This window comes from Mesoplodon densirostris, chromosome 18, assembly GCF_025265405.1.
Source record: "Mesoplodon densirostris isolate mMesDen1 chromosome 18, mMesDen1 primary haplotype, whole genome shotgun sequence".
Classification (NCBI taxonomy): Eukaryota; Metazoa; Chordata; class Mammalia; order Artiodactyla; family Ziphiidae; genus Mesoplodon; species Mesoplodon densirostris.
This window is the reverse complement of record NC_082678.1, coordinates 3,472,598-3,495,467: the sequence shown is the minus strand read 5'-3', so window position 1 is coordinate 3,495,467 and position 22,870 is coordinate 3,472,598. Positions and strand designations below refer to the sequence as shown.

The 22,870-nt window shown below is 43.0% G+C and overlaps 1 protein-coding gene across 1 annotated transcript in view; it reads right to left on the bottom strand.

The window, feature by feature from the left end:
- SKAP1 (src kinase associated phosphoprotein 1) overlaps positions 1-22,870 on the bottom strand; it is a 269,272-nt gene that overhangs the window by 27,097 nt on the left and 219,305 nt on the right. The window contains exons 5-10 of the mRNA XM_060081646.1: positions 19,806-19,883; positions 18,870-18,953; positions 15,759-15,883; positions 12,632-12,695; positions 10,293-10,502; positions 1,174-1,224 (exon numbers count right to left, since the gene is read on the bottom strand). Of these exons, the coding sequence (XP_059937629.1) occupies positions 1,174-1,224; positions 10,293-10,502; positions 12,632-12,695; positions 15,759-15,883; positions 18,870-18,953; positions 19,806-19,883 (612 nt within the window). The remainder of the gene's footprint in view (positions 1-1,173; positions 1,225-10,292; positions 10,503-12,631; positions 12,696-15,758; positions 15,884-18,869; positions 18,954-19,805; positions 19,884-22,870) is intronic.

Sequence of the window (22,870 nt, the reverse complement as noted above, 5' to 3'; positions counted from 1 at the left end):
GGACGCGCAGGCTCAGCGGCCATGGCTCACGGGCCCAGCCGCTCCGCGGCATATGGGATCCTCCCAGACCGGGGCACGAACCCGTATCCCCTGCATCGGCAGGCGGACTCTCAACCACTTGCGCCACCAGGGAGGCCCGGCACATGAATTCTGATGCCAGCTCTTGGCTGTCTTTTCTCTCCTCATGAGAAGCTGGGTGTTTGTGAAGTTGGGTCCTTCACTAAACCTGTTACGTATTCTCTTCCCATGGAGAATGAACCGAGGAAAGGGGCTTTGCGGAATGGATTAGGAAGAGAAGAAAAGGCACGAGGAAAGGAAGAGAGAGGAGAATGGGAAAAGGGGAGGCTGGAGAAACAGAGGGGGAGCAGGACAGGAAGAGGGAAAGAACCCCTAAGCTTAAAACTTCCATAGAATTTCTAAGAAAACGTCAGCCAGTATCTAAATCAGGCACTTTCAGGCTCTGCTGATGGAATGAATGTCCTTGAGGTGGCCTTTGCGACACATATTCCTTTACAGACAATGACAGACTAGGTCCTTGGTCCACTTAAGGAGGCTTTAGAGGGGCATCTGACCTTAGAAAGGATGGGCTCACTAACAGACTGAAACACGGTTAACAGTCTGGGATGAATAAGAAACAATTTTGTACCAACAAAGCTGTTACATATTCATTTCCAAATGTGCCTGGAATCAACCCAGGCCATCAGAAGTCAACATAACCAAGGAATTCTATCCTTCACCCCAAGTTCACTTTTCAGATCTGACACATTTCCATTCCCCTCTGAACTCGCAATCTCCGGGCCTCTCAGATAGGAGACTTTTCTATTCCTTCCATTCTCAATCCTCTGATCTCTTAGAGATGAGACAATTCTATTTTCACTGTACTGATTTAAGAAATACTGATAGGAAAAAAATAAATATCTGGTTTGGCTTCCCACCCTCTCTAGGATAAATCTTAGCAGTTCTGGGAACATTAATTAAAGTGAATGGGTGGCTGCTTTTAAAGTTAACATATTTCCTTGTCCAGTCATCTTATTCAGGACTGTTGAGGTCGACACACCAGTGACCCTCTTAATTAGCGAGTCTGGTAATGTTTGTAGTCAGAGAAAGGTGCTTTCTCCAGTGGGAAGCCCGAAAGTCCTAACCAGCACCTGTACATTTTTGAAGCTCTCATACCTCCTTTTTGTTGAGTGCCACTCTCATCCTCTTCTAGGTCATGCTCTTCATCTGTGGGCATAAACATGATCAGCATTAGCAATTAGCGGTCAGTAGTCTGTTATTTGTACTGACGGGTCTTCTTTCTCTGAGCTCATCACACTCTCTTTTTTAAGGCAATAATTACCATTTAAAAAAAATCATCTCTCACCTTCAACTGGCCTTCTCTTATTTCCATCTCTGTTCATTCATTCACAAACATTTTTAAGTGCCAACTGTATGCAAGACACTGCACTAGGAACTGGAGATGCAGTGATGGACAAGACTGGCCGGGTCTCCGCCCTATGGAGCTTCCGATCCACTGGATTATCTAGGCGCCTATTACTAGGATCCTAATCCTTTTCCTCAAACCCTATTTCTCCTCCTGTTCTAGCATTCTCTTCAAAATGTATTATCTCCACGTAAGCATCCAGAACTTGTGTGTGTGAAGCTAAGCACATGTTTAAACCCTCTGTGATTAATTAGTCCTTAATGTATCAAGCTTTGTTCAGCTGTCACAGAAGCTGGTCATGTACACAATTTTATGTTCTTAGTAGTTGGGGCTTGTAGTTATCTTTTCACTCTTGTTTGTTATTCAGCCTGCTTCACTCATGAGAGTGGAAGCTCCTGAGGGCAGTTGGGATGAATGGCAGGTACACAATGAATTCTAAGTCAATGCTATTTTCTAACTCCATCCAAGTGTGTATATGGTCAAAGTCACAACATGATTGGCCTAAGTTTCTTACCCTCATTAACCTGTTTCATCCCAGACTTCGTACTATCTGATAACATGGGAATTGGGTCCTTATCAAGAAAGCATGAGTACCAGAATCATATTAAGCTATTTTATATGGGGGGTAAAATGCACAGAAATACACTTCTCCTTTTCATCATTACATCCTCCACACACACACACACACACACACACACACATGGAATGAATGGGGCATAAAAAGGAACATTTTGAGGGCTGAATACTCAGTTTCTTCCGACCACATGTACTTTCCTTTCTCTCTGTGGATCTTAGGGCACTTATCTGTCTTGCTTCCCCGCAGTTATGCCATTAAATGGAACTTTTGAGGCGATGGCATGGGACAGCCCTCCCCCCCCTTAAATATAAGGTTTATAGGGCAACATGAGTTCTGGTATGTCAGACTAGGGGAAGTAAACTCTAAGCTCATAACTAAGAAGAAACAGCATAAAAATATATTAAAACACTACAGAGCATTAAAGAATTGCAATTGATTTCACATACAAAATGATATAGCTCCCCTGAAAAAATTAAAATTAATATTGTTGTTGGGATTGATACTTTGGGAAATAAGTGACATTACCAAGATTTAAAAATATGTGAGACTTCCCTAGTGGCACAGTGGTTAAGCACCCACCTGCCGGGCTTCCCTGGTGGCGCAGTGGTTGAGGGTCCACCTGCCGATGCGGGGGACACGGGTTCATGCCCCGGTCCGGGAAGATCCCACATGCCGCGAAGTGGCTGGGCCCGTGAGTCATGGCCTCTGAATCTGTGCGTCCGGAGCCTGTGCTCCGCAACGGGAGAGGCCACAGCAGTGAGAGGCCCGCGTACCGCAAAAAAAATAAAAATAAAAAAGAATCCACCTGCCAATGCAGGGAACACGGGTTCAAACCCTGGTTCGGGAAGATCCCACATGCCGCTGGAGCAACTAAGCCCATGCACCACAACTACTGAGCCTTCGTGCCCTAGAGCCCATGCTCCACAACAAAGAGAAGCCACTGCAATGAGAAGCCTGTGCACCACAAGGAAGAGTAGCCCCCACTCGCTGCAACTAGAGAAAGCCCACGCACAACAACAAAGACCCAACGCAGCCAAAAAAAAAAAAGTGATATATGATATCTATCTTTCTCTATATATAGATATGGGTAAATATATATCTGCCCTATAAGATTCTGTGGGAAAAGGACTCAACTCTACTTATCTCCACGTATGACCTTGCAGCAGACAGTTTCCTACTTACCACCTGTAGTGTTCCTCCACCTCTCCATGAGGAATAAAGATGTGAGATAATGGAGGAGTGAAATCAAATATGGGAAACAGATCACACTGAAATAAATCATGTCAAACATCACTCTTTCCACATTGTCTTCTTATTACTTGCCCACTTCCTTCCTTCCTCTGCTATGATGCTTTTCCTTTTTGACGTGGGACCAATTTCACAGGATTGAAAACATTCAAAGAAGAGCTGGTACGTCCTCAGTTTTAGAGATACCCAATAATTTGGATGGAGAACAGCTCTTTTGCTGATATCAAACACCTTAATCACAAAGACCAGTAATTTGCTGTGCTTAGGCACTTTTGCAGAGAGGGTTTATTCTGCCTTTGCTGTCTGTGCGCAGATGTCTCTTCCTCCCAATTCTAATCAATGTAAATTGGGTCAGATCTCCGCTGTGAATTACAAATTGGATCCGAAGTTGGAGGGTCACCGTGCCTGCTACTCCACCTCCTTCCCACCACCATTAGATGGGAAGCTACACCAAAGATCTTTTCTAAATAAATCAGACTTTATTGTAAAACTCGGCCACTGACGAGACATAACCTCATTAGCATTGATTTTAAAATAAATTATTGAAAGTGGCTGCCTGCTTTTGCATTTGTAAAACAGGAGAATGTAAATGTATTTGCAATGATAAAAATGAAAACTAAAACTTGATTCCTTTATGCTTTCAGGCAACAGCACTTAATCCAGTCATGATACCAAAATGGAAAAAATAAAACTCTGCTTTATTTATGCAGTTCAATTCCAGAACAGATACTCTGATTTCCATTGCGCCTGTGGAGTCACCTAGAAAGAAAGCAGACTGTCGGCCGTAGATCTTATATATCGTTTGCCACCATTACTAAGTGCTATGGTGATGGATGTGGACCGGGAAGCTCCAGTCCCTACGTCTGTTCTATCTAACGTTGTCCTTCCCGGGTGGCTGAAAGTGGGCTCCAGTCAAGAAGCTTAGCTGCTGAAGTGAGAGGCTGGGTGCTGTGCCTCTGCGGCCTTTGAAAGAGAGAGTATGGGGACCATCATCTGGTGAGGAGAGTGCCCTCTACAACTGCATGTGAAAGACACACCTCTCAGCACCTTCCCAGCTTCAGAGGGCACCATACACACAGAGGCATACAATTTACCTTGGATCCTTCAGTGAAATCAAACTGGTATTTTTCAAACTCCAAAGTCAAGAAAACTGATTATATGGCAACAGAAAAAAAGCCTCATTGCTCACAAAAGGGGGTTAAACAGCCAATTTTCTCTCTCTTTTTTTCATCTGTAAGGTGAGGCTTTATTTTTTTTTAATTAATGAATTAACTAATTATTTATTTATTTATTTTTGGCTGTGTTGGGTCTTCATTGCTGCACGCGGGCTTTCTCTAGTTGCAGCGAGTGGGAGCTACTCTTCATTGTGGTGCGCGGGCTTCTCATTGCGGTGGCTTCTCTTGTTGCAGAGCACGGGCTCTAGGTGCGCAGGCTTCAGTAGTTGTGGCATGCAGGCTCAGTAGTTGTGGCTCGCGGGCTCTAGAGCGGTCTCAGTAGTTGTGGCGCACGGGCTTAGTTGCTCCGCGGCATGTGGGATCTTCCCAGACCAGGGCTCGAACCTGTGTCCCCTGCATTGGCAGGTGGATTCTTTTTATTTATTTATTTATTTATTTATTTATGGCTGTGTTGGGTCTTTGTCACTGCGCACGGGCTTTCTCTAGTTGCAGCGAGCGGCTGCATTGGCAGGTGGATTCTCAACCACTGGGCCACCAGGGAAGCCCCTGGCAGGTGGATTCTTAATCACTGTGCCACCAGAGAAGTCCTGAGGCTTTGATTTTAAAAAGATTACTTTGAAAAAAAAGTTTTTTTTAGGCTAAAGAGCTTGTTGAACTTCTCTATAAGAATATTATTAGGCATTTTAGCATGATATCTGCTAAAATACATCTTCATTTAAGAAGGAAGTAAAATTTACGTGCTAGGTCAACTTTACACAGTAATAGATTATAATGGTCCTTGCTCCTAACAGGGCATATGAGACCCCAACCTTACATAGGCTTTAAACAAATTCACCTCTAAAGATTACTGAACACTTATTACATAAAATGCTCTACTTGATTCCCAAATATCTCATCTCAACTGGGAAAACAGTTGAGGAAGATTCTGTTAACTGTGCGAACAAGTAAGAGAACCACGGGGTATCACAAATTAGCACCACTATCCAGAGAGTTGATTTCAATCAACACTCTTGGCACAATGTCAGGGACATTAATGAGAGGCTGAGAGGAGTAGGACACTGACTCCACCTCGGGGGCCCGGAGAGGAGCCAGCTTCCCAAGACACCTGGCTCCTTTCTGAAGTGCTGCTCTTACACCAGCTGAACCGGGAATAAAATTCAAAAAATGACTAGATAAGAAAGAGGGAAGTCACTTCTCCCAAATAAAGCAAAGTGACCGAAGCTTAAAATTGCCAAATGTATCAGTGTGCAACCAGATGTCAAGATGCTCTGGTGACAGATGCAGCAGAAATACATGTGCAAAGGGAACATGCAAAAAAATGGAAATAGAAACCACTCCACAGCACACATAGATATAAATCCATGGATGCTACAGCACCTCTTCAGACAACATGGCAAATATGAGCACGATGCTCATAACCCATTTAATTCTCTGTTGCATAGCTGGTTATCTCAACTGTTACCTCAAAATATTTGCATCCTATCTCCATAGTATGGTCTTGATATACTAGATATTAAACTCAATCTGTGGTAACTTGCAACACTTGGAATGCACTGAATTTAACTTCACAAATAATAATTGAGCACCTACTAATTGGAGGAGAAAGACCTGAATACAAATCCCTGTGGTGAAGGCTGAAACAGAGCCCAATTCCAGCTGAGTCTCTGGGAGGCTGTCACTGAGGAGACACAGTTGAGCAGAATGTGTTGGGTTTCATAGACTGAGGCTGTGGATTCTAGGTAGAAGAAAATGCATGATTCCAGTTTTGGTGCCGACCAAAAGCACGGTGTGCCTAGGGCCTAGGGTGCATGGGAGTGAGAGGAAGAAAAGGCCAAGAAGCTCAGAAGCGGCCTGATGATGGCGATGACTCTTCTTTGATGTTCCCCTCATGGAGTGTTGCTTTCCTATGAAGTTGGAAATTGTTTTTTCATAAACTTTGTATTTTTGGTGTCTGCTTTATTTCTTTTCTTAGACCTCTTACTATCACCATTCCCCCCTTCCTGTGGGTCTGGACAGCTGTATGGGGGGGGGGGAAATAATTCCAAAGAATGCTTGTTTCCAACCAACTCAAATTAAAAAAAAAAGCAGTTATATGCTTTATTATAAAGCAATCTGGTTTCTGGGTCTATAATAACGCTCCAGGGCAGTGCGGGCAGCATTAGAATGTGCATAGAAATACCCAGGGAGGACTCTTTGTCTCTCTTTCTGTTTGCTCTCCTGAAATCTCTCTAGAGAACACAGCCAGATTCTGTTGCCACCGCAGCTGCTGCGAGGCCCCAGTTACAGCTCTTCAGTGGTCTCAGATGCCTTGCTGGATTCCAGGCTTGAGGCCCCAGACAAAGAGAAACCTGATAAAAGCTGTACTTTTATGGAATTTTGAATCATGAAACTGGGCCTATGCTAGGCTGTAAAATGATTTTGGGGAGGGGTGAGAGAGGGTTCAGAAAAGCCTCCCATTTTCCACATATTGCTTTAGTATTTCTTTGTTGGTAGTTCCCTACAGTTGAATCTACTGCAAAGGAGATCTTAAACATCCAGGGTCCCCATATTCTTAACATGGATGTTCAGAAATCCCAGCGGATACCAACCCTGAAACCATATTATCTGGGACTAACACTGTGGTCTTGGCTGAAAACCTCGAGTGCTCTGGTGCTAGCCACGTAGCAAATGCAAATTTCCCATGATTAATGTGATGTTGTACATTTAACTTGATGATCCATACATTATTTTGATTAGGAAAAAACATTTTTGTATTGACTTGGAATGTGTTACAGGCATTTTTCTTTCAGCTAGGAAGCCCATTGAAATTATTTTCTGGAAGGGAGGAGATCTCACTTACACTGCCTTCCACATAGAGACGATGAGGCTTGTATAGGCCCCATGCCAAAGACGAAGGAGAAGCAAAATCATTTACAAAGCACATTTACCTGCTATCATGAGACACATGTTAGAGGCCCAAGTCATTTGACTATTGATGGGTATGCAATGTTAGCACAATCCAACCTTACTGTCGACTGTTCCTCCACCCAGCACCTGTCCTTGCAGTAAAAATGGGGCCTGAGCAGAAGGCATGATCCACTTTCCATCTGCTCAGGATTTTCAGTTTCACCTGCTTCACACACATTGCTGAAAATGTCCAACCGGACTGTCTCAGGTCTGGTTGGTGAAGGTGGGGAATGAGCCGATTCCCAATTCTTCAAGGAGGTAACACTTCCTATTTAAATACCACCCAATGGAGAATAGCCAGCATTTATTGAATGCTCCCTGTATGCCGGCGCTCTAAGTGCTTTACATACATCAGTTCCAGGCTTCTCAGGCATCCCTTTATGATAGCTACTATTGTTATCCCCATTTTACAGGTGGGAAAATCACACCTGAGAGATGGGGCAGGTAACTTGCTCGCGGTCTCACGGCTAGCCGGTGGCAGAGCAGGTCCATCCTGACCTAGAGCACCTTTACCTGCAGCGCCGTGCTGTGTCTCACACGCCACTGCTCGGTGGGTGGTCTTGTGAGATGGTGGCAGAGGGGAGACAGTGTCAGGCTCCCTCACGTTCCCTCTCCACTCCTCCACGATGGGTAGCGTGGCACATGCAAAACTAACAGCAATGTCAGCAGCAACAAGCTGAGTGGCATGGACAGGAAGCTAGCTGATGGAGACTTGTGTCTGAAATATTCATATTATAATTAAATGCCAATTTATCCCAGCTTCAATGCTGTCTCTAAAAACTGTGATGGATAGAAGATTTTGGGAAAGAACCTGTTGGCTGGGTACAGCCTTGTCCATTGGAAACTTAATAAGCGAGTTGCCTGCCGTCGCCCTAACCTGCGGAAAGAGACCCTGGTTTTCCTACGATGTGGCCTTCCTCACCTGTGAGGGACAGTTGTTGTGAGCACAGGGTAAGTGGCTTTCCTAGAGAAAGCCGACCAGTCTCCATGCCCTTGGAGTCCACTCCAGTATCCAGACTGGTGTGGGTAGTGCTGCCATGGTCAAGGGTAGGATTTTACGAGGTGCGGGAAGGATGGTTGTTAAGAAGCCAATCATACATTCATTGACCCCCCCTGGGGTAAGGTGATGGTCTCAATCCCATCATATTTTCTGAGGCCTCTTTCCCTTTACTCTCCTTCGCTCTGTGTGTCTGAGCATCAGCTCCCTCTTGCCTGCTCCTTTGAGGAGTAAACATGGTGCATGAAACAGCCCTTATTTGCTCCCCAGAGGTCTGGGTGGTTCTGTAAGGTTTTCCCAGAGCACTCTTCCACAGCTGTGGCCCCAAGTGGAGTGTCACCTGGATATCTCCCCCAGCCTGGACAGTAGTGAGTGGAATGTGAGCTCACCAGGAATCTCTGGCCGAGTGGGGGAGTACATCTCCTTTTAGAGAGTGTTGTGAATTAGATCCATTTCTGCACCCTGCTGTTGCAATGGAGCAGACTGTGAAAGGGAAGATTCTCAGAGGAGCTGTGTTTTAATGTAGCAATTTGATTCAATTTTCCAGTCTATAAAATTACCCATCACTGCTCGTTGCTTTCTAACAGACACCTTCACTCTTAATTTAACAATCCTATCGAATTCTGCCAGGGAAATTGGAAAAATTTATCACCTGTGAAATTTTATTTTCCTTTGGTTGTATCTGTTTTTGTAAAACTTCATTAACGACGATGACTTGCTGAGGAAATTATCATTTTTTTTTTTTAACTTCAGACACAAGAAATGGCTCGACCTCAACCAAGATATCATTTGCATAATAAAACACAACAGAAAGGCTGGGGAAGTTGGGACTAGCGGAGGCTGGAAGTGCTGGGAGAAGAAGCAGGCTCTCCTTGTCGGCTGGCTGGGTGGGTGAAGTCCCAGGAAGCAATGACATGGCTTCTCCCCAAGGGAGAGATGAATGTGGCGTTGACAGGGTTGGACCCTCTTCTTAGGAAGCCTTGAAATGCCAGTTGCTCACTGACAATGCCTTTTAGCAAACAGCCCTGTCTTCAGGGGCATGAATGTTCTGTTCACCTTAGCTCCTACGTTCATCTGGGACTGAGGTTTAAATTGCCATAAATTAAGGCTTAACTTGAATTTCTCAGCAGAGCACTGAACTCCGGGCAAATTTCCACAGGAGCGATCTTCTGAATGGTCTTGAAGATTCAGCGTTCCCATGGTCTAACTAGCTCACAGTTAAAAGGCTCAGGCTTCGTTTTTTGCACAGTCTGACCCCCACTGTGCTCTGCACTGTTCAACAGCTGCTGTTACCCACACAGGAAGTGGCTGTGCGGGCGCAGTGATGACTACACAGTTTTTGAGATGCCGGTTATCACGCCTTTGTGAAAAAAGAAATACGTACGGTAGACCTGCTGTAATGGTGGGCAGAGGGCACACGTGAGGCTTATTAGCAAGAGATGCAATTTGATTCGTGGTATATCTAAGCTAGGCAACGGTGAGCTGTGCTCTATCAGGGCTTTACTGTGTTACTGAAAAGGCTTGTCAGCGTTTATCTATATTTCTTCAGTCTATATCCTTCATCATTTGAGGTGACTTTCCATTATCCTCACAATTACACAGAAAATAAGTTCAAACGAGAGAATTCTGATGAAACTCGCAGTAAACCAATGAAAACCAACATGAGTATTCTTGACTCTTTAACCTGTTGACATTTGTAATAAATTACTTCACATGCAGAGATGAAAGACACTCCCTGATCAATCCATCTTGCCCCCAGAGCAGGGGAGAGCTTCTGTGCTGGGAGTCACAGAAGCTCCACGGAAGCTTCCCTACAGTGTCTCCTTCAGAGGTTTGGCTTCCTCTGGAGTTGGCAAAGTTATATTCTTCAACCAGGTCAAGAGTTTCTAAACTAGAGGAAGATAATTAGAAGATGAAATTTCTCACCTGGTAAGATTTCATAAATATCTTCTTCTTTCTCCTCCATGGGCTCTTTGAGCCCCACACTCCCATGCAAGATAATGGGTCTGCTTTGGGAACCAGAGTTTGAGGAGTCAAAGCCATCGATATCATCATATGTCTCTTCCTCTTCCTCCTTCTCCCCTTCTTCCTCCTCTTCCTCCTCCTCTTCACATGGAATGGTTAAGGAGCTCAGGTCTGCTGGGGCAGAGATGAGAGTGAATCAAGATAGGGAGAAAAAGAAAAGAATAAGGCAGGGAAGGAAAGAGGGAGAAGGGAGGAGGGATGAGAATAAAACATGTCGAAAGAAAATGAAACACTAGGTTAAGTGCTGTTATTTCCAGTGCGGGCCTTGGTGGCAGGAAATCTACAGAAAAGGCCAGACTAGCACTGCGTCAGGTTTAAACCATCAACATAAATCCTTCCTTGCGATAAAACTTGATCAGGACGAAGCAGCCCTGAAAAGTATGGGTGTGTGAATGAGCACACGAGGTGAAGGGAAGAAAATAGGCCAGAAGAGGAAATGCCAGCGTGCCTCGCGCTGCTTGTCAAGTGGAAAACTGGAAGGATGAGTGATGCCCTGGGTTCTCTGGATGCACACAGAGCCTGGGAACTATGGTGGCTGCTGTAGGATACCTGAGCTATCACACGCTCATCTCCCCCATGATCTCACTGCAGAATTTCAGAGAAGTTTGCTTGTAAAGAGAAGAGTGGGCAAAAGTGGAAGAGGAAGAGAAAGTGGGATGTGGAAAAATATAACAGTAATACAAGACCAAATGGAACGGCTGAGCGATGTGGTTGCCATGCCCTTCTGCAACTGTACAGTCTGGCTGACCTTAAAGTGGGTCACTGCATAGAGGATGCTGAGCCATTACAGCACTGGGGGGCACAGGGCGGGAGAGGAAGATTGGTTTTTTATTTTAATGGGGAACTGGGAAGGTTCATTCTCTGATGTGTAGTACAGAGTGCTCTCTGCAACCCTGCTGAGGGACCTCTGCAGGATGGGCGAGAGCTGGCAGGGTGCTCTGGGGAAGGAAAGGATAGAGAGACATCCGATGTTCATTTCAAAACATAATAAAACTGTTCGGCTTGATTACGCTTTTAATAAAGATTTTGCAACCATTTTCACCTGAATTCTGGTGCCACCTCATATGAGGAAGGGATCAAAGACACATTTGTGGCTTAAACCATATGCCATTATTTTGTTTGTTTTAAAATAAAATGGAATGAATAATTTCTTCAATGTGGGATTCTGAAACTACCATAGGGTACAGCTCAATAAAGCTGCTTGGAGTTTTATTGAAGTTTACACACTTAGGGGTATATTACACGCATAAATCCAATGCACCTAGATGAGAGTGTACCCTGTAGTCTCGCCATCAATGTTCACGTTTGCCTAGTTCTAGTCTATTATACGTGATGCTCTTGGTAGATGCAATAGTTTGTCCTTGTGATAGCAAAGGCATAAACTGAGTAAAACAGGCAATCGTAATTAAAGCTCCGGTGCTTTCTTCTTTTTATCCACAATAAAATCTTATAGCAGAATAAAAAACGGAGATGAAAAGGCTTGGTGTTTTTAGGTTGACGTACTTCTCCCTAGGTCTTGGGGCCATGTACAAAGTTGGTGTTTCTGCCTTTCTGCAGAGGCAGGGTCCTGCCATGATGTATGTATACCATCATGAGGGTTATCTGATGCCAGGTGACAGGCTCAAGGTTGGCTACTTCTACCTGCCAGGCCACTCCCAGACAAGGCTTCCTGGGCCACTATCACTGCTGTGCCTACAGGCTGGCCAGCAGAGGGTACTCTAAGAGCAGTCATTTAACATCTTCAGGCAGGACTCTTCCCATCCAAAGTAAGGACCATTTGATTGTGGCTTGGGAAATAGCAATTTGTTTTTAACGTCCAATGTCCTTGAAGGCCACCTCGATGAGTACAGATTTCTACCTGACTAAAACTAGAAGATTTTGGACCCTAAACCACATCTAGATGACTTTGGTATCATGAATTTCCTTTCCAGAATGTAAGGGGTTAGGAGACACTGAATTGAGCTGAGCTGATTTTCAGCCTCTCTTTCCTGGTGATTACAAATATTACAGATTTGCCTGTAGTTAGGTGGATGAGCTAGAATGATATCAGAGGTCATTTCCAGGTTGATGGTTTCTTTTCCTTCTGATTCACCCATGTTACTATTTGTTGTTACCATATGAGGGATATGATAGGGAGAATGGGCAGATAAAAATATATTGAAGCCTGTGGATTATATTTATGCAATATAACTTCAACTGCAAATGCACTCAAGTACTACTTCTATAATAATAGTACTTACCCTTTAACAAGAAACTTATTTGATCCACCCAGTCTCTGGCCTCGGCTGGATTAGAAGCTGTAAACTAGAGAAAAATTAGTGAATTAATTTATCACTTTCACTAAAATTTCCGTGAATCCTTTAGGGAGGTTCAAGGGGAGGAACCTTGTGAGTGGACTTGCAGAGTCAGGCTGAAAGCTCAGGATTCTCTGCCTGCTTAATATTTAGCAAAAAGATAAAAATCCCACTCAAAGTGATTTTTTTCCTTCGGCAATTTTGCATACCCAACGTTGACAGCTGGATTTGAATCCAGATTCATGTTCATGTGCCTTCATTCATTTGATTGCCCATTCATTCATCAGGCATTTATTGAGAACAGTTTACAGGAAACAAAAGGCAAACCCAAATTCCTGACTTCAGATCAATGCATCAGTTTTGGAGACAGCGTACACCCTCGACATGGGAACACGACAAAGTAAGTGCATCTGAGAACAGCTGGATGTTGAGAGAAGACACGGAACACTTATCGTTGCCTATGGTAAGCCAGGGAGGCGTGTTGAAGGAATACTGTTTTGGTTGGATTTTTAAAAAGAGTTGGTGGAAACTGGTGGAGGGAACTGGACGTTTCAGGTAGGGAGAACCAGCTGCCAAAGATTAGAAACGAGACCATGATGTATAGGGAAGGTAGGCAGGTCAGCTTGACTGGAGAACAGTAACAGATGAAGATGGAGGATCAGAGAAGAGTTGATGAAAGGGCTCTGAGTATTAGGAATTCAGACTTAAAATGCAGGCAGTAGGAAGCCACTGTAAATTCTAGCAAAAGGAGTGGGAGATTCTTTCAATAGTTATGAGTAGGAGAGACTGAAATAGGAGGAAATTAGAGACAGAAGAACAACTAGAAGGTTACTTAACTAGTCCTCTGGGTGAAGTGATAGGAACTTAACTACTGTGATGGCTGTAGGAGTAAATCAGAGGGGAAAGATCCAAAGGATATTATAGAGGAAGAATGCACAGACCATGGTAATGACTTGGAATCAATGGGCCAAAGAAAAGAAGAAGTAAACAAACTCTACATTCTGATTCACAAAACAGGCCAGGCAAGCATCAAGCTTTAGTAATTTTTTATTTTGAATGAATCAACTTGAAATGACTGTTCCTGAAAAACATTTTTATTATCTGGCTATTAGGGTAAGATAAAGACATGTACTATATAAGAAACCTAGTTTCCTTGTAAACTGATATAGCCACTGTGGAGAACAATATGGAGATTCCTTAAAAAACTAAAACTAAAACTACCATGTGACCCAGCAATCCCACCACGGGGCATATATCCTGAGAAAACCATAATTCAAAAAGAGTCATGTACCACAATGTTCACTGCAGCACTAGTTACAATAGCCAGGACATGGAAGCAACCTAAATGTCCATCAACAGATGAATGGATAAAGATGTGGCACATATATAAAATGGAATATTACTCAGCCATAAAAAGAAACGAAATTGAGTTATTTGTAGTGAGGTGGATGGACCTAGAGTCTGTCATACAGAGTGGAGTAAGTCAGAAAAAGAAAAACAAATACCGTATGCTAACACATATATATGGACTCTAAAAAAAAAAAAAAGGTTCTGAAGAACCTAGGGGCAGGACAGGAATAAAGACGCAGACATAGAGAATGGACTTGAGGACATGGGGAGGGGGAAGGGTGAGCTGGGACGAAGTGAGAGAGTGGCATGGACATATATACACTACCAAAGGTAAAATAGGTAGCTAGTGGGAAGCAGCTACATAGCACAGGGAGATCAGCTCGGTACTTTGTGACCACCTAGAGGGGTGGGATAGGGAGGGTGGGAGGGAGGGAGACACAAGAGGGAAGGGATATGGGGATATATGTATACATATAGCTGATTCACTTTGTTATACAGCAGAAAGTAACATAACATTGTAAAGCAATTATACTCCAATAAAGATGTTAAAAAAAAGAAACCTAGATTCCTGTTTAAAACTTATTAATAGATATTGTCATTCTTGATTTCTTAAGAACACATTTCTATAAAAAATGCCTAGGGAAATTGCTTTAGACTTATCATATAAATTTTTATCTGGATCTGGGTGAATCAAATAAGAACTTAATACTAAAAATAACTTAGATACATCTACAAAAGACTCTATAGAAAAGTTTAGCTTAAAAATTTTTTTGAAATTACATAATTAAGACCTAGGTCATCTTATCAAAATAAGGGTTATGATACTGTAGAAACATAAAAGAATGAGTGCTGAGAAAAACTTGAAGAGTCAAAGGGTTACTCAATATTAACCTTAGCATGGCTTTTCTCTTTTTCTTGAGTTAGCTAAAGTTTTTCTTAATTGTTTTAGTAAAACTGTGATAAAAATAACCAACAAGGAGGAAACAATATGTATACCTACATACACACATGTAAAAGTATATTTTTGGTGAACATCACTATATTCCCATAGTCAGACATTTTTTGTTGCCTTAATTAATTTTATAATGCATTACCTATTATATTCCCTTTTATATTATATCAGAATATATAAAAATGAACACCGTGAAGAATGTCTTTCTCACCCCTGCTCAGGTCCTCTAGTTCCTCAGTTGTCACTATTACTACTCAGTAATCATTGCTACCAGTAACTGAGAAATCCTTCCAGAGATATGCAATGCATCTACACACAGGAAGATCATATTGGATAGCAAGATGAATATGGGGAAATGAATTATTTTTCACTCTATAGTCAGATTTCTCTTTTTCTGGATTTCAAGGAAGGAAGTGAAGATAAGCAGTTGAAAAATAAAGAGAGTGGGAATTAAAGCCATGAAATTAGAGACTCTGAATAAAGAATTAGATTGTGTGCTGCAATAGACAAGATTCTCACCTACAGAGTGAGATGAAAAGGGGAGGGATGAAGAGACGGAAGCCAAGCAAAGGCAGTATCTAGGATAAAAGTGGCAACAGGAGGGTGGGCACGACATAGCAAAGGTGAGGATGTGTCAAGAGAGAAGGTCTGGGTAAGAAACGAGAGGTAACAAAGAAAAGATGGAGCCCAGCACAGCAACCACCACTCACATGCAACATGGAACGAAACTGCAACACGAATGAGGAGCTCCATCGCCTCAGCTCATCCTACCTCATAGCTGCGCCTATCCTGGGAGGTCAGCTCAAAGCAGGATTCTTTCTTGGCATCTTTTCGCAGGTAGGGGGCCATCCGTACACTGTAGCCCTTAATGAGAAAGGTCCCTTTGGGCTGCTTGCCTGAAAGACAGGAAAGCTCCCTGTATCTCCAGAGAGATGCAACTGCCAAGGGAGGGCATCTTCTCTGGATGTAAAATAAAAGCACAGAAACAGCTGTTACATCCCTGAGGAACCACAATAGTCAAGGAGAGGTTATTACGGAAGCTTAAGAAGAGGCTACCGTGACAGCAAGGCAGATATCACTGCCAAGCGAGGGAAATGCAACGTGAAAGGTTACTTAGCCAAAAGAGTACAACAGAGACAGAGAATTTATTAGAATGTTAAGAGATCTATAATAACAGAAAGAAGGAATTATTACAGCAGGGACAGCGTGGCCGAAAACGTGAGGCTCTTGAAGGCTATTACAGAACTGAAACATTATCATCAGGGCCAGCAGAACACATTTGAGGGGAGGAACAGCAGCGCAAGGGAGCGTTATAAGTTCCCAGGCTCTCCTCCTATGCCCTAGGTAGCACGTGGGCTACAGTGCTCTCCCCTCCTGCTGGTCAGGTGGGAATTTATGCTGGAGGGAGAATAATTAAAACTCAGTATTTTATCCCTCTTGCAAGAGGCCAAATTGGGAAGTAGCAGAGTACTGCTGAGTATCATTAGATGATAAGGGAGGAGATAAAAGGAGAAGGACCCTAAGTGAGTGAAAGGAGAGACTACTCTGCCTGTCATTCTCTTTTTTAAAAAATAAAATATTAGAAACAGAAAAAGAGGGGTTGGTTCCCAAAGATTCTGTGTCCTCCTGGTGTGGTTCAGGCAGAACAGGTAGAAGAATGGAACCCCCGTGTCTGGGTGATGCTTTCTGTCCTGTGTCACGTGGAATGAGTTGCTTTTTGCAGATGATGATAAGAGGGATGGCAGTGGGAAAAAAATATTAAAAGAAAAGAAAAAGAATCTGTCCTCACCTGGTTGAGCTAAAAGAAATACACAAACACTCTATACTTACTAAGAAAATGTCTTGGGCACAATAAGAAGTAACTAGCGAGAAGGGAGCCATGCAACAGTGCTTTTTGACACCAGAATCTTTTTTGTTAAAGTATCTCTCCTTGTTCTAACTGGCCACTAAAATGTTTTGTTGTTTCTTTGGTCACCAGATTTTATTTCACTCTGACGGCAAAATGGCCAATAAAAGTCTCCAAGCCTCTCGCTCTTGCTCTCCCTCCTCACCTTGAGTAGGAAGGATTCAGAACGAATGAACGTGATACCTAGTTTTATATCCAGAGATGCCAACCAAGTATTAAAATGCAAGGGAAATGAACATTTTTACAAGGACATATATGTTATATTAGTTTGAAGGTTTAAAATAAGAAAATAAAACCTGGTTGGCTTGTATGCCTAGAATTCAGGGGAGAAATTATAGTTGCTGGATTTGAGAGTGGGCTGGGGCTTGGAAGGATACAGGGGGCTTGTTACTCAGGTTTTGAGCTATGCTGCTATCATTTCCAAGTAGGGCTTCACACTTGACCCCTATATGGGAAAGGTTCTGATGAATTGTGATGGTGAACCCAAGATGAAGGTCAGTGATACCTGTTGCAGGCAGAGAGGCAGAGTGAGGTAACTGCCTTGAAGTCCAAGAGCAAATCTTAAGGATTCCATGTCACTGAGCAAAGCTATTCTTTCTGCTACCTTAGTCCCCAAAGTGCAGGAAGTCCAAAGGCAAATGTGTAGGTATCTGATTATCCCCTTGACTGGATATCCAGGCTTTGGGAGAGGAATAAGTCCGGGGAAGAAGGAAGAGAGGAGAAACAGAAAATTATTGGAAGGACAATAAAGGATTTACTTTGGATCACGCCTCAGTAAGAAGGTGGCGGAGCACAAAGAAAGCCCCCACAAGAATTGCTACTTTACTTTATCTCCCTCTTGTTTTGTAGAATTACTCCTGGGTCAGTCTAACCCTGTAGGAGGGTATCTCCTATTTGAAAGTTTGCATTCACCTACGATAACAACTTTTAGCTTGTATTTAGTTGTTGCTGCCTCCAGTTTGTGCTTATATCCTCTATTCCTTCTCACGAACTAAGCAGCTGTGTTAAGCATGGATGGGGGGTCTTTTAGGGACGGCTCATGAGTGCGGTGCTTGACTGAGTCAGCGGTGGCTCATTAAGAAGCTGCCTCTGGCTTGAGTCAACACTTCGCAGCTGCTGCCATCTGGCTGAAGGGTGTCTCTAGGGGACAGCAACCATGTGGGTCTCAGCACTCCATGGCTCTAGGCATGTCCACTGGATTACGTCCCAGAACCCAGTAGGATAAAGTTTGGAGCCTGCTCTTAGAGAGTTTGGACTCAAAGGTTCTATTTCTGGGCCATTGGTAAGCTGCTAAAATCCTTCTCAGAATTAATTTTTTTCAATATTTTAACTATATTATTAATGCCTATAAAGTGTTTGAGGTTCTTTTTTTTTAAATTTTATTTATTTATTTATATTTTATTTTTGGCTGCGGTGGGTCTTCATTGCTGTGTGGGGGCTTTCTCTAGTTGCAGCGAGTGGGGGCTACTCTTCGTTGCGGTGCGTGGGCTTCTCATTGTGGTGGCTTCTCTTGCTGCGGAGCACGGGCTCTAGGCGCACGGGCTTCAGTAGCTGTGGCACACGGGCTTTGTTGCTCCACGGCATGTGGGATCCTCCCAGACCAGGGCTCAAACCCGTGTCCCCTGCATTGGCAGGTGGATTCTTAACCACTGCACCACCAGGGAAGTCCCAGAGGTTCTGTTTTTTAAATGCCAAGGTATTCAACCTTGGTAATGTGTTATTAGTCATAATGAAAGGTAACCTTTTAATATGCTGGCCACACTATCCTAGTGTTTAAAGGGGCTGTAATTTCTAAATTGGCATCTGAGTTTTTGGTGATGAGCAAGGTATTATTTACCCAGGCTTCTTTCTTTCCCAAGCATATCCCTTTATGGGTGTTAGTCAAGGACTGCTAAGTTGAGATCTAAGTGCTTGAGAATTTACGAAGCGCTTGCATCCAGGAGTGAGATGCTGCTGTGCAAATGAAGAACACTTACTTTTCTCATTAGCATAGTAGTAGAAGAGGCCTCTGCTGACAACACACCACCGCTTCTGCCACTCTGATCCAAAGAAACTATGATCTAAACAGAACAGCAGTAAGGGACATAAATTCAGGTAACTACAATCACTGAAGAGTCCGTAAAATCCAACAACACCCAGTCCAGTGTGTTATTGTTTTACTTCCGAGGTTAATGGACTGTAAAGCCCTCCCTTTCACTCCCACAGGTTATCCCACGTTGACACAGCGTGCAGAAGACTCACCCAGTTACAGGTCCACGTTCTAAACAGGTTTGCCTGCTCTGATCCCAGCTGTTTCTCTACTTTTCCTTTATATCTTTCAGGTTCTAATCTCATCCTGTAGTTATAAAATTCTCCATGAGATCTCTATGTGTTGCCTTTCAGCAAACCAAAATGACACTCCAGGCCATGGGCATGAGCAAGGCTTCCTTTGTGCTAAGCCAATTTGCCTGAGTGTTAAACCTGGTATTCCAATCCTACTAGAACCTGTTCTAATTAAAGAGTGAAAGCTGAAGACTGGGGCTTGTCTAACACTTGAAAGTGGGCTGCTTCACATATGATATAAAAATTACACTCATAGCAACAGTTTCACTCTTTATGGGAGCACACTGAGAGATGAGAACAAAAATAGAGTCATTCATTTATTCATTCGACAAGTATTTATTAAGCACCTGTCGTGTACCAGGTGAGCAAGGCAGAACCAATCCCTATCCTGATGAAGTGAAGGTTTAGGGCCATCTCTCTTCAGCCTACACACAAACACCAGACTTCTTTTCTTTTCTTCCCTTCCTTTTGCCTTACCCCTGCCTAGTACAGTACTGGGCATAGAGAAGGTACCCCTTATGCTAGCCCTCTTTTTCCTCATTTCCCTTCCCTTCCTGGAATGTTCTGAGATCGGAGGGTCTAATCAGTACCTTTGCTTTTCTTGTCTAAGTATCCTTGCTTGATGATATTATCAAGCTCTTGAGCTCCTCTTGTGATGTCTTCCATTCCTAAAAGGAACAAGAGCAAAATATTTTGTTGAAATCTGACAGAATTTTCATGTATTTGGGCTACTTGAGATAATCTACATTAATGAAGGGGTGCAGATGGGCTATTGCTTATCTATGGCACAAAATAAAACAATTTCTAGATGACTGGGGGGGAAGTAAATTTTCTTTTTCTTCCTAATTATATCTAATGCTAAAATTGCTTAAAATTATCTAAACATAACATTAGTTTGTACAAGGGGAGGTAGCCTAAGCATGTACTGATTGGCAAGAAAAGGACTCCAAAAAATTAAGAATTTGCTTAACTAAACACACATCTTTTTCTAACAAACAGAAAGCCACCTTAGTGAACATAATTTTTATTAAGTTCACACAAAGAAAGGCTCTGCATAGCTGAACCTGGCAATAGCTGCCAAATTCTGGTTTTGTCAAAGTAATGGTAAGAGCCTAGGGATGGTAGAAGCCTTTACACAGAGAAGACCTGGATCTGACATCAGCCTTTAACTGTATGCTGCTAACATTCCTGGCTTTCAATTAGCCTTGTTAGGTACAAATTTATTGAGCAGTCAAGATCCTAATCTATCTTCCACCACTGGGGTTTATACTTATTTTACAGAAGGGAGGGGCAAAGGACAGAGACAATGAGGCAGGAATTTACTCCTCAAAAAAATAAAATGAGGGCTTCCCTGGTGGCACAGTGGTTGAGAATCTGCCTGCTAATGCAGGGGACACAGGTTTGAGCCCTGGTCTGGGAGGATCCCACATGCTGCGGAGCAACTAGGCCCGTGAGCCACAACTACTGAGCCTGCACGTCCAGAGCCTGTGCTCCGCAACAGGAGAGGCCGTGACAGTGAGAGGCCCGCGCACCGCGATGAAGAGTGGCCCCCGCTTGCCGCAACTAGAGAAAGCCCTCGCACAGAAACGAAGACCCAACACAGCAAAAATAAATTAATTAATTAAAACTCCTACCCCCAACATTAAAAAAATAAAATAAAATAAAATAAAATGAAACAGGAACAACAACAAAAACAATGAAAACATATAACTCTATATTTCTTAATTAGGAGAAATGAAGGGAGTGGGTTAGCATAATCCTATTTTTATTCTCTTTGGTCCCCAAACCCAAATCTCTTCTGGTTTGCCTTAAAAAATTTAGAAAGCAAACAAAATATAAACCAAATTAAGGCACAATGTATATGAATCAACTGGGTCACCTATACAATATCTTGAGACTCTTGGGTGGAATCATTTTTTTCAATCACACAATTGTTTTCTTAACATCTACAATAACTAATATTCAGTCGTAGCTGTGCGTTGGCACTTTGTCCAATGCTTTGAATACTTTTTGTTTAAAAATAACATTCTAAGATGATTTAAAATGCAACTAAAAGTACTTTTTGCTTCTGTTTCAAGCTTAGTTTTAAAAATATAGATCAGGGGCTTCCCTGGTGGCGCAGTGGTTGAGAGTCCGCCTGCCGATGCAGGGGACGCGGGTTCGTGCCCCGGTCCGGGGGGATCCCGCATGCCGCGGAGTGGCTGGGCCCGTGAGCTATGGCCGCTGGGCCTGCGCGTCCGGAGCCTGTGCTCCGCGGCGGGAGAGGCCACAGCAGTGAGAGGCCTGCGTACCGCAAAAAAAAAAAAAAAAAAATATATATATATATATATATATAGATCAGAAGAGTTTCTTTTTTAGGTGTTTAAGTGCCTGATTCTATATCCTATATTTGTCCTTATTGTCAACTTCCTTGTTCATGGACTGTTTTCATTTGTGTGTTTTACAGTTAGCAAACTCTGTGGCTGCTATAAATCCTCCCAGATGGGTCTCAGGGTGCACGCATCAGATGAAGAGCAGCAAAGGAAAGTTCATTTGTCTAGGATTCTTTCATTTCTCCCACTCCTCTGAAAATTCTAATATCTCTTTGAAAATGCTCTCCAAGAAAACAGAGAAGCAGATCGTACTGAGGGTGAGGACCCAGTATGGCTGAGAAGGCCCTTTGAAGGAGAGCCCATCCTCTCTGCAGCGCTGTCAAAAAATTGCTCCTAGAGGCCTAAAAATGAAATGAAAGACACAGGGGATAAGAAAAACAGGATCCCTAAGCCTGGAGTTTCCATCTTTTCTTCCCACCATTTTTTCCCTTTTTTAAGGTCTTGTTAAACTTAGAGACACAGCTTCTTGTTAAAGATGCCCCGAATCTTAAAAGACATGTTAAACGTTCTATTAGAATTCAAACCTCCTTTTTTAATGCAAATCTAAACGCCATTTTATGGAACATCTATAATTATGAAAATGGGAAGACATTGCCTTGTGTGCGGGGCGAGTCTGTGAGTATGAATATTACATTAATGTGCCCACGCCAGCTCACTGATCCTGCTGGCAGGAGCATAAAAAATGCTCGAGTGAAACTTTTATTTAGATGTTAAGACTCCAGGCCCCAGCGGGGTGACAGAGACAGTCCCTGTGAGTTGCCATCAGAGAGAGAGCTTGAATTGAATTACCCAGGGGGGAAGGAAGTAGTGGTGAGCACTGCTTCGCTTATTTAATTTCATTTACTTTCAGTACATTATCAGCATGAGGCTTTTCTCTCCCCACCAACTGAAACCCAAGAATGCCACCACCAAGAAAACAAAGACATAATGCAGCAGAAATGTTTGAATTCCAAGTCACTAATTTTAAGAGACTAGGGACAGCACCATCACCACCTTCTCACCCCAAAAGTCACACTTGGTTTGCTAAAATTGAGCACTGAATGAGTTACTGAATTTCCTCTCTTGGTCATTTTACCAACAAGATTCTGAAGGGTAAGAGAGCTGGAAATACAGTATTTTATATGCTGTGTTTTTGTAAGGGGTGTTATTTTGCTTTTTTATTAGAGGGAATCTGTATTGATGAACTCTGTTGCCTGGATTCCCTTATGGGCAGTGGAAAAAATGGGATTATAGGTGAAGTTTGGAATGGCTATGGAAAAACAATTAGATCAAATCAATTTTTA